At 47.0% G+C, this 12,413-nt stretch overlaps 1 protein-coding gene across 2 annotated transcripts in view; it reads right to left on the reverse strand.

Moving 5' to 3' along the window:
• Positions 1-12,413, reverse strand: part of MERTK (MER proto-oncogene, tyrosine kinase) — a 79,123-nt gene that overhangs the window by 39,332 nt on the left and 27,378 nt on the right. For both annotated transcript variants that reach the window (XM_090053089.1, XM_090053099.1), the window contains exons 7-8: positions 2,036-2,219; positions 22-173 (exon numbers count right to left, since the gene is read on the reverse strand). In XM_090053089.1, the coding sequence (XP_089909215.1) occupies positions 22-173; positions 2,036-2,219 (336 nt within the window). The remainder of the gene's footprint in view (positions 1-21; positions 174-2,035; positions 2,220-12,413) is intronic.

Here is a 12,413-nt window from a genome sequence, read left to right on the forward strand (position 1 = left end):
TACTGTGTTTTTCATACTTACAGTTAACTTGGAGTTCTGCCACTGATGCAAAATCTTGTATCCCTGCAGCTCACCATGCATTGGCCCAATGGGTGGCTTGACCCATCTGATTTCCAGGGAGGAGCTGGACTCATTGAATGACACTGTTACATTCAGAGGTGGAATAGACGGGGCTATAAGAAACAGAGAGATCCCAGAGTTAGAGGGGAGAACACCAGGCAAGCAGGTCCATCACCAGCTGCAAGGGTGTGATGGGCTCCCAGGTCACAGAACCAGACCTGGGAAGCTCAGTGTCAGGGATCTGCACGTCTTGTATGGGGGCCTGATCCTACAGCACATTCCACTGAAGAACAACAGTACTCTTCCAGGGGCTCACAACAGGGTAGTGCTCCTTCGGGAGTTAGCTTCCTTTCCAAGCCCTTCTCCGTACTAACGGTGCCAGAACTTTGTTCTACAAGGGCCAGACCCTGCCCTCTCCCTTCACTCTTACAAGAGTGCACCATAAATGCAGCAGGGTTTGGAACTCTGCACCAAGATAGGCCAGTGGGCAGGCCAGGCATTACACCTACTAGCCTTTTACCACCCTAAGCACCACAGTGCACAGCATGGAAGGAACTCCCATATTTTTCGCTCTGTGCAGCATGTGCTGAGCTGAGCATATGTTGCCTCTTTAAAAGATTCAATCTGACAGCCAAACGATTGACATCCATGGAGCAGAAGTGGGCCTTAAAATAACAGTAGAGTCTGTCTGACCAAGGACTGAATTTACCACACCCATTATGAGATTACTGATACCCACATCAGAACTCAACAGGAACATGAAATACACCTGGATTACAGAGGAGGGTTCACAATCACTTCCCAGGTGAAACTGATGAACACTGCTCAAATATCTTTCTCAAGCTGCTCAATTGAAATGCAGCTGAGTAGGAATCCTGTTCTCTTCCCTGCCCCTCTGAACAGGAAGGATAGGACATGGCCCTAGCTGCCCACAGCAGCATAGGAGTCACTCCTCCTGGAGTGGAGAAAGAGGTTCCCTGCTGTTCCTAACATTGAAATTAGCCAAAAACTACAGCAATACTCAATTAACCAAACAATCTAGTTGTGCTGCAGGGCTGTGAAATAAGACATATTACCAGGACTGGTTAATATACAGCAAAATTGCAGAAGAAAGGATGACTTGATTAATGGAACACTGAGACAATTAATAAAGAGAGAGGGTGAGGGTTATTAACACCTATGGAGTGAAGAGAGATTAACAGGAATCAGGTTGATTATAATGAGCCACTAAGTCAAGTGATTCCCTCACTGCTGCCTGAATAGAAATGCTGGTGCCCCTCCCAGATAGTGGGATTTAAACTTTAGTGAAGCAGGAATCAAACCACTGCATGTTCCCACTGGATCCGGCCCTGGCCCTGCTCTTGCTCCCACTGGGACCACATAGACCTCCACTTCAAATCTCAGTGCTGGAGGAAGGGGAATTGGTTCAGCCCACACATTCCCAATGCAAACTACAAACTAGAGCTGCCTCTAGTGCTGCTGGGGGAGCTGTCAGTGCCCCATAAACCAATGTAATGCCTTATGGATAGGACCGTAGTGGATTCATGGCAAAAGCGGGCTGCGCTGCAGCTCCTTTAATCTTGCAGGTTCCCCTGCGTGCTCCCGCTCCCCCCACTGCTGATCTGTGGAGGAGCCCTGCTTGTGGCTCACTCCTGATTGGCAGGAAAGCAAAAACCATGATTTTAAATAAACATGGCACCGTTTTTGCCTCCCCATTGCTGATTGACTAAGGGGCCCTGGCAGCCCTGCTGCTTGCTGCCAACTGGCGGGAAGGCAAAAATGGCGCTATGTTTAAAACTGTGGTTTTCACTTTCCTGCTGATGGGGAGGGCACGCAGGAGAACCTGCAAAATTAAAGGAACCACAGTGCAGCCTATTTCTGCCATGAATCCATTAGGGCCCTACTTATGGAGAGCTGGAGAGCACCCTACATTGCACAGATTTCCTTCTGTACATATTAGCTGCTCTTTTCCTACCTCCTTCAGTTGTGCTGGCTGGAATCCAGGAGCTAAATGCAGACCAGGCAACCTCATTCATACAGGAAACACGAACACTATAATTCACCATGGGCAACAGCTGCTGGATGTTATACAGATGAGGCGGCACAGAGATGTTGTAGATCATCAGTGAGCCAACACTTTGTGGAACAGCTTCCTTGACCTACATAGAAAAACAGTTCATAAACAGGGATTAGTCAGCAACAACCTGCTGTATCAGAAGGATGGCGGGAATTTTAAGCCTGTAAACAGGATTCAGAAGTCTGACTCTCTTTCTCAGAACAATAAGCATGGAGGCAGCTGTTGTTTTCTTGATGCTGCCTCAGCCCACATGGAAGAGAGATTTGGGGAGGAAGACACTAATGACAGCCAGGCCTCAGACTCCAACCTTGCATGTTCATTTTGGAGCCTCACAGTAGAACAGCAAAAATAATGCATATTTTGTGTGCACCCATGTTAACAAAGGAAGACACATAAAACATAATAAAGAAGCAACTTTAAGAAGATCACATTTGGCACTGAACACCCCACTCTAAAATGTCAATAAGAGGCTCTCAAGTTCACCATGACTCAGAGAAAGTTATTTTCTATTAATGATCCCAATATTTTAAGGATGTGAAAAAAGCAGCAAATCACAGAACATACTAGGCAGATCTGTGTAAAAGATCATATTCCCTGCACTGAGGCATCTTTCAAACTGTTCAATTAACTGGGGGAGAAGTCCTGATGAGATCAGCCATAACACAAAGCACACACAATGGGGTCAGACAGAAGCCCAGAAGGATCAGGATTCTTCTCTTGAACTTGCAAGTGTTTTACTCACTGGCACCCTGCAGTGTCAATAGGCCCTGCCACACAAAGACTTTGCTCACATGGCTATTCTTAAAGTGATGGCATGAGCCAGCCTATCAACATCCTGCTCATAGGGAATCTCTCTAGCTCATTGCTACCAGTCTATGATCTCTTGTGCACTTTCAAGGTCAACTGCAAGTAAAGGGAATTTGCCTGATATAATTTACATTACTACATACTGAATACCAGTGAACTTATACTAAATAAAAATGGAGCCAAATGCTATATTTGAACCAATGCCCATAACTCTGATAAAAGTAAATGGAAAATGGCTGCATATGGTAGCATATGTCAGTGTTCAATTTGGCTTACAAAATGCAAAGGAAGTTCATATCAACAAAACACTCAATTAGAATGTCCAAAGCAGATCTAGAATGTATGATGAGTGACCAAAAGAACGTACAAATGGATGCTCAAGACACAGCTGAGACTAGTCTTCATTGTGAATTCTACATGCATCGGTGTTATCTCAACTCTAAATGGTTCCTTCCCAAGAAGATGGGTTTACCTGGATCCTTCAGAAAAAGAACAGGTAACTCCACTTTTGAGGGATGTCACAAGGAGAGCATCCTATTTAATCACTGTCCTGTTAAAGAATTAGCTACACTGTTGATAAGACAGTGCTCAGCTAAGCCAGCCTGAATATTTCCAGGGGCAGGAGGAAAATGGCTTAGTCACAGCAGCGTTTCTGCAGGAATCACGTCTTGTTTTCTGATTTAAAAGGCTATTTTCTAAATGCAGGTCATGAAAAGTAAGTCATAGGAAATCCTTTGACCTTCCAGCCCATTTCCTGAGCTTCAGTAGGAAAGTATTGTTGGATATGCTATTAGATACTGTTATAACACTTATATTAGACTTATTATCTTTCTCCACAGGATGCTTTCCATAACCCCTTTCACTTTCATTATACTTGACACACAGTCTCCAAGATGGTATCAGAGAAAGTATCATTTAAATGTAGGTAAAGGGGAGATAACTGAGAGGAAATGGAAAGAGGCAGTGTGGCTCACTCACTCATTTCATGGTATATCCTGTTCAAAACTCACATTCATCAGCAGGTGCTAAAAGAGCTGTGACTCATGGGCAGGCAATGGACTGAAGATTCGACCTAACCAGTCCTGAATATCTAAGTACTAGGCATTCCCAACAGTGCCACCTAGAACCAAAGGTTCTCTCCGTGGCATGGCATTGGCTTTTTAAAAATAACATTCTGCACAACGTAAGTTCTAACCAAACTACACTTTTTGTTAAAATGTGCAACTTGAAAACATATTTCCTAAGATAAATGTTCCCCAAATAAGAAGTTTAAAAAATATAGAATTTATAAATGTTAACATTCCTAATAAAAGGCAACAGAAAAGTTACTGTAATTGCTTGATTTCCAAGATGAGTCATCCCCCCTGTTTCCCCCTCATTCAACATGGAGGAAAAACTACCTCATCTTGGATTTGAGCACAAGGGTAGGAGTATGTTGCAACCATTGCTCTGCCCCCCTACCACAGCCTCTGCCCCCCACTCCAAGACTTCTGCCCTGCATCATCTCCATCCTGACACCACCTTGACTGCCTCTGCTCTGTGCTGTCCTGCCTTGTGTCCCCGCCACCACTGCTCCTTACCCTGAGTTGCAGCTCTGCATCTGGCCACAATTTAGTCCAGGGCTTGGAGAACATGGGTGCTCCAGGCCCTCCCAGGCCAAGGAGTAAGCATGGTGCAGGAGTGGGCAGGCACAGGAGAATGCAGGATCAGGGGGGCAGGCTTCAGGGAGCACAAGCACTGCAGTGGGAGAGCTGCCTGGCGAGGTGGGGGAGCAGGGAAAGGCAGGCAGCAGTGGGGGAAAGTGGTGGGAGGAGCAGGTTTTAGGGGACAAGGTGCAGGGGGGGAAAGGCAGGGGGAGTTAAGGCTGCCTGATTCCTCTGCCACTTGCCCCCTACCATTTCTTTCCCCATTGCTAGTTAAATGAATCAATTATAAAATAGCTTATTAAAAAAACAGTAGAACATAGACTTGGATTTGGAACTCTCTTTAACTTCAAAGACAGGATCCAAATAAATGATTATCTATACTTGGCCAATCAGTCATCAGGAACAAACCTCCATTTACTGTACTTGTTTCCATTGTCCTCAGTCTCAGGGCCAGAGAGGTATGAAATGCCTCCACTGTTAAATTCCACAACAGAAACTGGGAATCCAGGAGGGAGTTCCATTGGCTTTGAAAACTAGTTCACTTTGGGGTGTCTGATCATGCACAAAAAAGGAAGAAATGCATCTTGAAAACTACAGTGAAAAAACTGTACCTGCTATCTTGAATTCGCTTCATGAGCAAGATGTGTTGAGGGCATGTTACAGAGCATTAAAAGCCTTCTTTTTCCAATTACTATAGTGGCAATACGTTACTTTAATGGAAGATTTGCTGCAGTGCTAATCTGTGAATGTATCAAGCAGACATTCGAGGAAGAATTCTATAGCCCTTTTTGCACCAAAATGACACTAATCCAAGCCACATAAGTAATGTTTTTTGCCCTTACACATAGTTTGTGATTCTTTTCCAACTTCAGTGTGGATGTGTGCAGTAAACTATACAGGTATGCAATTACTTATGTACTTATGTCCTACTGGGTAGGACCTTTATCGTCCTGACTTCCCAGCACAGAATGTCTAGCAACCAGACCACTATCTAGACCTCTGTCCGATCACTTCTCCTTGCATTTAATAGTCTCTGGATAAAATGTATGCATAACAGTGCAATGAGGAAGTTTCTTTCCCATTAGGAACAAAGGCCCAGACTAGAACGCAGGGGCCTCCTTCCTTCCAAGGTAGCAGCCATTCGATAAGGCCACCAATCCCCTTGCTCCACACAGCTCCTTCTCTTGGTGCCCAGGGGGCCAGCTTCAAAAGGAGGGCTAGAGAGCGAACTGAGAAATGCCTGACCTCTACACTGACCTCCAATAGAGTGCTGTGCTGGAAAATCAAAGAAATGCAGGTTCAAAAACCATCTGGGAGAGGGATGAGAGGTCATACAAGCTATATATCCTGCTTCCTGGGGAAGTACTATAGTTACTCAGTTATCAGGATTCAAACACAAGTGAGTCCTCCTTACCATACCCACCAGTTGTGGGTTTTTTGCCAGGTGGAACTTCGTGACTTATCTATGCCAAGTATACACGTGTATACTGAAGTTTGCCACACGGAATGTCCGCACTCTCATGGACTCCCCAGACAGCGAGCGTCCTGAAAGAAGAACCACCATAGTGGCTAGAGAACTTGTAAACTATGACATTGATATTGCTGCCCTAAACAAGACCCGCTGGGCAGATGAAGGCAGATGTCTTCAAAGCTGGTGGAACAGCACTAGCACAAAAATTTCACCAACTTCTCATCAAAATATGGGTTAACGAGGAAGTTCCACCTGACTTAAAAAATGCCAACTTTAGGCATTTTTACATGTGTGCCAGGAAGCATGGGGAGGCGCTTTAATTACTGAGCCATGCTAATTAAAAATGCCTAAACATCATGTGGGGCACTTTGAACTAAAGTTCATTTGACGAGCTATAATTCAAAGTGCTCCACTTCCATTTTTCAGTGCAGGGACACTGATACACATGGTACTAGAGTCTGCTGGAGCACGTTAATTTCAGTACTCCAGCTGACTTGATTAATTGAGTCTACTCCAACATGCTGGATTTCCAGTGTGTTGGAGCAGGCTCCATGACCATCTTTAAGAAAGGGGAAAAGTCAGCGTGTGGGAACTACCAAGGCATTGTCCTCCCCTCTTGCCAGGAAGATTCTTACTCGCATCCTTCTGAATCACCTCCTCTCCCTTGCCAAAGATGTACTTTCAGAATCCTAGTGTGGCTTTAGACCATCTTGGGGTACCACTGACATGATTTTTGTTGTATGACAGATCCAGGAGAAGTGTAGAGCACAACACCAGGAGCTGTTTATGGCATTCGTTGGCCTACCCAAGACCTTTGACTCCATCAATTCTGAAGCTTTGTGGAAGGTGCTGGCTAGGTTTGGTTGTCCACTAAAGTTCAGTGGACTCCATGACAGGATGAATGCCACAGTCCTTTGTAGTGGATCAGAGACAGACCCATTTACTATCTGTACTGGTGTCAAGCAGAGCTGTGTCATTGCCTCAACTGTTTTTTCCATCTATCTTGCTGTGATTTTGATTCTCATTCATGACCACCTTCCTCCTGGAATTGGGCTTGAGTATCAAATGGACAGTCAGCTTTTCAACCTGCAGTGCCTTCACAGCAAAATGAAAATTACCAAAACTGGCATCACTGACTTTCACCCTTGACCATTTCTCAGGTGTCTATCACAGCCTGGGACTCTCCCTTAACATTGGAAAGACCAAGGTACTCCATCAGCCTGCCCCAGAACAAGCTTCCCCCTCTCCCACAAATTATCATTGGTGGAGAACACCTGGCAAATATTAAGCATTTCCCATACTTTGGCAGTCACCTATCACAGTCAGTCAGTCTTGATGTAGAAATCAAACATAGGGTGTCCTGTGGAAAGCTGCTTCGCCATCTCTTTTCTGACTGAGATCTGCAAATGGAAACTAAGATCCTGGTCTACAGTGGAGTGGTTATCCCTATGCTTCTCTATGGATGTGAGATGTGACTGACAATATTGAAGGTCTTAAGCGCTTGAAATGGTTCCATCAGTGTTGCCTCAAGAAAATTCTTCATATTAGATGGGAAGACCACTAAGCCAATGCCAGCATGCTCTCTGCAGCTAACATAACCAGCATTGAGGCAAAGAACATGAAGCATCAACTCTGCTTGGCTGGCCACTGTGTGCAGATGGCTGACTCTCATCTCCCGAAGCAAGTTCTCTTCTCTCAACTCAGTCATGGTAAGAGGACCCGTGGAAGACAGCAGAAGAGCTACAAGGACACCCTGAAAGCATACCTTAAGAAGGGTGGCATCAACCCTACAAATTGGGAAGTGCTGGATGGGAACAGGTCTCAGTGGTGCTGCACCATACATCAAGCCTAATTCAAAGAGAACTGTCTTGCTCAGGAAGCCAAGAAATGACAGAGGAGGAAAAAAAGTGCACAACGTCCTGGCCAACAGTTGTGCCCCCACTCAGGCACCATTTGTCATATCTGTGGAAAAACTTGCAGAGCACAGATTGGACTCCTCAGCCACCTTAAAACTCACCAGTAATTCCCCCATCCCCGCAGCAGACATTATCCTCCTAACAAGGGATAGTCGATAAAAAAAAAATGTAAGTGTGTGCCTGTCCTGACAGTACATGGCCTACTGAGCATGCTCAGAAGTTGTGTGGACACTTAAATGTTCGCAGTGCATAGAGAACAGAATCACACACTGTGTTCAAGGGCCAAAAATGCCACTTATGCAGCTGGAAAACTGCCACTTGGTTGTATAAAGTGAAATAAGATTCAGGCACTTGTGTCTCAGGATCCTCCATGGCCTGACACTCACTTCCTGTTCTTTCCACCCTGTGCCTACCCAAAAGGTCAGACTGGGTACTGGCATAGCAACAGAATGGCTGTGGCACAAGCATACAGGTGCTGCTGTCCCTTGTCCTCCCAACTATGGAATAAGGAGCAATGAGGAGGGAGCTGTGCTTGAGGCCTGGCAGAAAGGTACCTGCCCTGCAGACATGTCCTCACTGTGCTTTCCCAGGGACAGAGGTAGAGACAGGCATGTATACTGTTCAGTACCCTCGGCCTGTGTGCTGGCCCACCAGGACCCCAAATGCAGCTGAACACTGTCATGCAAAGTATCTACCCACTCCCATGTGACAGATCTGCAGTGCTACAGCTGCTAGCAAAGCTGCTGTGGCTACAGAGGCTGGGGCACGACTCACTGCTTCACAACCTGCATTCAGTTGCTCCAGGTGAAATGTGAGCCTACAGTGGGGTGTTCACAATCCACTGATTAAACATTAACACAAGCTGAGGCCAGCCATAGAGCAGTATAACCATTAACTCACATTGTCTTAGGAATCATAGAACAATAGGGCTTGGAGGGACCTCACAAGAATATACAGTCCAGGCACCTGGTCAAGGCAGGATCATCCCTGACTAAACCATCCCAGGCAAGTGTCTGTCTAAACTGCCCTTAAAAACTTCCAAAGATGGAGATTCCATGATATCTCTAGGTAGCCTGTTCCAATGCCTGATCACCCTCATAGTCAGAAAGTTCCTCCTAATCTCTAACCTAAATTCTCCCTGCTGAAACTTGAAGCCATTGGTCCTAGTCCTGCTCCCTATGGTCCTAGAAAAAAGCTCATTTCCATCTTCTCTGAAATCAGCCTTCAGGTATTTGAAGACTGTTATCACAAAATTATAATCTTCTCATACTCTTCCAATGAACTGGCCCCTAGTGGGCTACAGCACAGAGCAGAACTCCATTTCTCAAGCAAGCTAAAGACAGCAGCCCAGGGAGCCATATTCTTCAGCACCCAGGGTTCCCAGATAACATGATTACTACCTTGGACACTGGAGTTAGTGCCCCTGCATAGGATCCCTGCACAAATACCTCCTGCTTTTAAAGTGAACTCCCTGGGTTTGCATCAGCTCAGAGAGAGCAGCTGCTGATCTTTGCCCACTGGCAAGATGCCAAACCACTGGCATCTCTTAACTAAATTAAGTGGAAATTATGTGAGCGCTGATGTGGGAGCTGCCACCACCCTGCATCTGACCTCATACAACCCTTTTAATGTCTTGCCCTTTCTAAACTTTTCATGCCTCCCACTGTGTGACGCAATGCACAAATGCCAGACAACTTTTCTCTGAGTGCTCAGATTTGGAGAATTGCTACACACCAGCTCTGATGCCTCACTGGAGACAGTGATACCATGTAGCAGGGGTCTCGTGCTTCACAGACCAAGCTCCTCAGAGCCACAGATGAGGCACTGACTGCCCTTTCTGTTGGCTGCTGTTCTGATACACTGCTCTCCCACTGCACATCTGTGCTATCACATTGTGACTCAGGCACACAGTTGCTGGAGGCTTCCACCAGCCCTCAAAAATAAGGGATTTACTACAGTTTCCAGTCTGTTTTCCTCATTGCACTGGGTTGATGTGGGAGCAGGATTTCTCCTACTCACACTGCCAGGCAGCATGGGGGCTTCTCAGCCACCCTCTCAGCCCTGGCCTCCACCCCACTGGGACACACAATGTCACCCCACCTGCCTTTTTGGCAGTTCCTGCCTCAACCTCCCTGTACATTTCCAGCTCACTGACAGCCTCCCTAACATCAGGCTCCAGCTGAAAGGGTGCATTCCCACTTGATGAGACTTGGGCAAAGGTCTCTTTCAAGCTAAAAGTATTTCCCACCAATCTCAGCAGGACAGCTTCCTACACCCCTCCAACCCACTCTCTCCCCTCCCTGGAAAAGTGCCATGGCCATCTAGCTTCTAGGAGTCTTGTGGTGTCAGGATTCGTGCTCATGTGCCACCCCTGTTCAGTTAGTCATCACCTAGATTTATGTTAGCACATGGACTTTCTCTACAATGAGCAGCTTTTCAAGACACTGAGCAGCTACAGCCTGAAGCTCCATGGATGACACACAGATGGCTCAAGTGTGAAACAATCAGCTGCAGCATACTTACTGGGTATTTCCTGGCAACCAATACCTGTAGATTCCAGATCTTCAACTACGCTCTACTGGAAGAAGAGGCATCTGCTGGCCCCGGGCCCATCCTGTTGCTCCTATACCCAGCTACTGCCCCAGGTACAGGAAACAGTCTGTCAGTTCCTCACAGACCCTGCCCCATGCTGCACACAGAGCTGGAGCCTAAATGATGCCTGTCTGGGGTCTCTCCCCTTTCCTTGCTTCCTCATATATTTTGGACTGAGGGCTCAGTAAGATGCCTGCTATGCAGGCCAGGCACACTGCTGGTGAGCACCTCTGGATGCAACCTGCTCACATCATTGGTAGTCCCTTGATACAAGGATGAGTCTTCCAGTTCAGTAAAAGTGCAACCCACCCCTGTCCTGAACACAGGAGTGCATTCCTATCACATCCCTGCTCTGCCTCATGCCATTACAACACAAGACTGACTAGAAGCTACACAGATTGCAAATATAGGGACCATGAGGTATATAAAATAGTTTGCATGGATTTCACAATGGGTTTAGCAAATTGTCATTAAAGCATGTCCTAACCTTCCCTCGCCCCCAAACCCTCCCCCCGCCCCAAACAATAACAACAAACCCAACCTGGTTTGGGGGTGAACTGGGGCCTTCTAAGGATCTCTAATGAAGCATCACCTTTCCTTCTTTTACTACCCCCAATCCATGAGCCTCCCCAGGGGCAACACTGGCCTGTCCTGATCACCACAACCTCACAACTGCTATGACATACTTGAAAGTGTGTACTACACACAACTGAGCATCAAATATCTGGACACCAGGGACCTTCCGGCATCAACTCCATAAAATCATCAGGCTAGGACCCTTGTGTCACCTCAAACCACCTTCCCATCAAGAGGAGAGATACCTGGCTTGCCAAGTGCCCCACAAAGACAAAACACATATCCCATGCTTGAGCCAATTATAGTACTTGCCCCAGGTGGAAGAGGACCCCACGTTCTGATTTGTTAAACATATGCACCCTGCAATCAACACAGCCTTGCCCAAGGGCTCTCCCCAGATGCCCAGAAGCAGACAGGCAGGGCCAAAAAGGATTGATTTCCTGTGTGCAGCCTCTGAGGGCCCCTGCAATGCACCATGTAAAGAATGAGGACAGGGTATAAGTGCCATACCTACAGGCTGCGGAACTACCATACCTACAGGCTGGGGAACTCCTTTCTTGTCAGTATAAAGGTGGAAAAGGATCTTGGAGTCATCATTGACTCCAAGATGAACTTGGGCCGGCAGTGTGGGGAGGCAGTCAGGAAGGCCAAACATACCTTGTCATACATCCACAGATGCATCTCAAGCAGGTCCAAGGAGGTGATCCTCCCCCTCTATGCGGTATGGGTCAGGCCGCAGCTGGAGTACTGTATCCAGTTCTGGGTGCCGCACTTCAGGAGGGATGTGGACAGCATGGACAGGGTCCAGAGGAGGGCCACTCGCATGATCAGGGGGCAGCCGGGCAGGCCCTATGAGGAGAGGCTATGGGACCTGAATCTGTTCAGCCTCCACAAGAGAAGGCTGAGGGGAGATCTAGTGGCCTGTTACAAACTAGTCAGGGGGGATCAGCAGGCATTCGGGGAGTCCCTGTTCCCCCAAGCACTGCCAGGAGTGACCAGGAATAACGGTCACAAGCTGGCAGAGGGTAGATTTAGGCTAGATATCAGGAGGCGCTACTTCACGGTCAGGGCGGCTAGGATCTGGAACCAACTTCCAAGAGAAGTGGTGCTGGATCCTACCCTGGGGGTCTTTAAGTGGAGGTTAGATGTACACCTTGCTGGGGTTGTTTGACCCTAGTACTCTTTCCTGCCATGGCAGGGGGTCGGACTAGATGATCTACTCAGGTCCCTTCCGACCCTAGAAACTATGAAACTGTAAGTGCGTGCTT

The sequence above is a fragment of the Crocodylus siamensis genome, chromosome 1, assembly GCF_052110815.1.
Source record: "Crocodylus siamensis isolate JL-2025a chromosome 1, ASM5211081v1, whole genome shotgun sequence".
Classification (NCBI taxonomy): domain Eukaryota; kingdom Metazoa; phylum Chordata; order Crocodylia; family Crocodylidae; genus Crocodylus; species Crocodylus siamensis.